This window comes from Seriola lalandi, unplaced genomic scaffold, assembly GCF_002814215.2.
Source record: "Seriola lalandi dorsalis isolate HSWRI2012SDOR001 ecotype SW California unplaced genomic scaffold, Sedor1 jcf7180002053194, whole genome shotgun sequence".
NCBI classification, from domain to species: domain Eukaryota; kingdom Metazoa; phylum Chordata; class Actinopteri; order Carangiformes; family Carangidae; genus Seriola; species Seriola lalandi.
The window spans coordinates 2,497-3,429 of record NW_019523747.1 but is presented as its reverse complement, the minus strand read 5'-3'; the positions used below and the strand labels follow the sequence as shown (position 1 = coordinate 3,429).

The 933-nt window shown below is 48.6% G+C and overlaps 1 protein-coding gene across 1 annotated transcript in view; it reads right to left on the bottom strand.

Moving 5' to 3' along the window:
* Positions 1 to 157: 157 nt before the first annotated feature.
* Positions 158 to 933, bottom strand: part of LOC111651040 (26S proteasome non-ATPase regulatory subunit 3-like) — a gene marked incomplete at its 5' end in the record, with an annotated part of 3,060 nt that continues 2,284 nt past the window's right edge. Inside the window, 3 exons of the mRNA XM_023400999.2 lie at positions 158 to 429; positions 547 to 597; positions 741 to 925. Of these exons, the coding sequence (XP_023256767.2) occupies positions 352 to 429; positions 547 to 597; positions 741 to 925 (314 nt within the window). The remainder of the gene's footprint in view (positions 430 to 546; positions 598 to 740; positions 926 to 933) is intronic.

Here is a 933-nt window from a genome sequence, read left to right as displayed (position 1 = left end):
CCTGTCTTAACGAGACATGTAATTATTCCTGATGTGAACAGCTGGACGAACAGGTGACACACAGAAGGATGTTGTTGGGTTCAGTTTCACCTGCCCATCATCTACAACCTGGAGCTCACTGACTACATTACCCAGAAACCCACAGACACAGAGCAAGTGTAAACAAAGTCAAAGAATTTTATTTGTCTCAGAGAGAAAAAACAAGCTGAAGATGAAAGGCTACACAGCAGAATACACACCAGAGAGAAAAGAGGAGAGGGGGATTATGGGTAAGAGGTGATCTACGAACATCAGCGTGCCGACACACACGCAGAACTACTTCCTGTCTGCACAGGAAGTCCAGACAGAGGATCATGGGAAGCTGTCGTCGTCATCTTCAGCCATTTCTTTGGCGAACTCCAGGTCCTGCTGCTCCCGCTCCCGACGCTCCTGAACGCACCACACACACAAACACACACATGTATTTAAGACGTCAGAGGACAGGACTAGACCTGTAACTGTGTGTGTGTGTGTGTGTGTGTGTGTGTGTGTGTGTGTGTGTTTTACCTCTGCTGACTCCAGGTCTTTGTTGTAAGCTTTGGGAGGAAACCTCATGGCCTGAAGGAGACACAGACAGACAGGGTCACTTCAGTCAGGTGTCCAGGTGTGTGTCCAGGTGTGTGTCCAGGTGTGTTACCTTCACAGACATGTTGTGGATGTCCAGTTGTGTGTACAGAGGTGTGTGTGTCCAGGTGTGTTACCTTCACAGACATGTTGTGAATGTCCAGGCAGAAGGAGATTCTCTGGTGAAAAGCCAGCTGAGGCTCTCTGGTGCCGTAAATGTCCATGGTCTCTTTTGATTGGACGAAACCTTTCTCGTGGTTGATGCTCGCCTCTATCACGCCATCACGGATTGCCTGAATGACACGGATCTCATCAGAAGAAGACAACAAA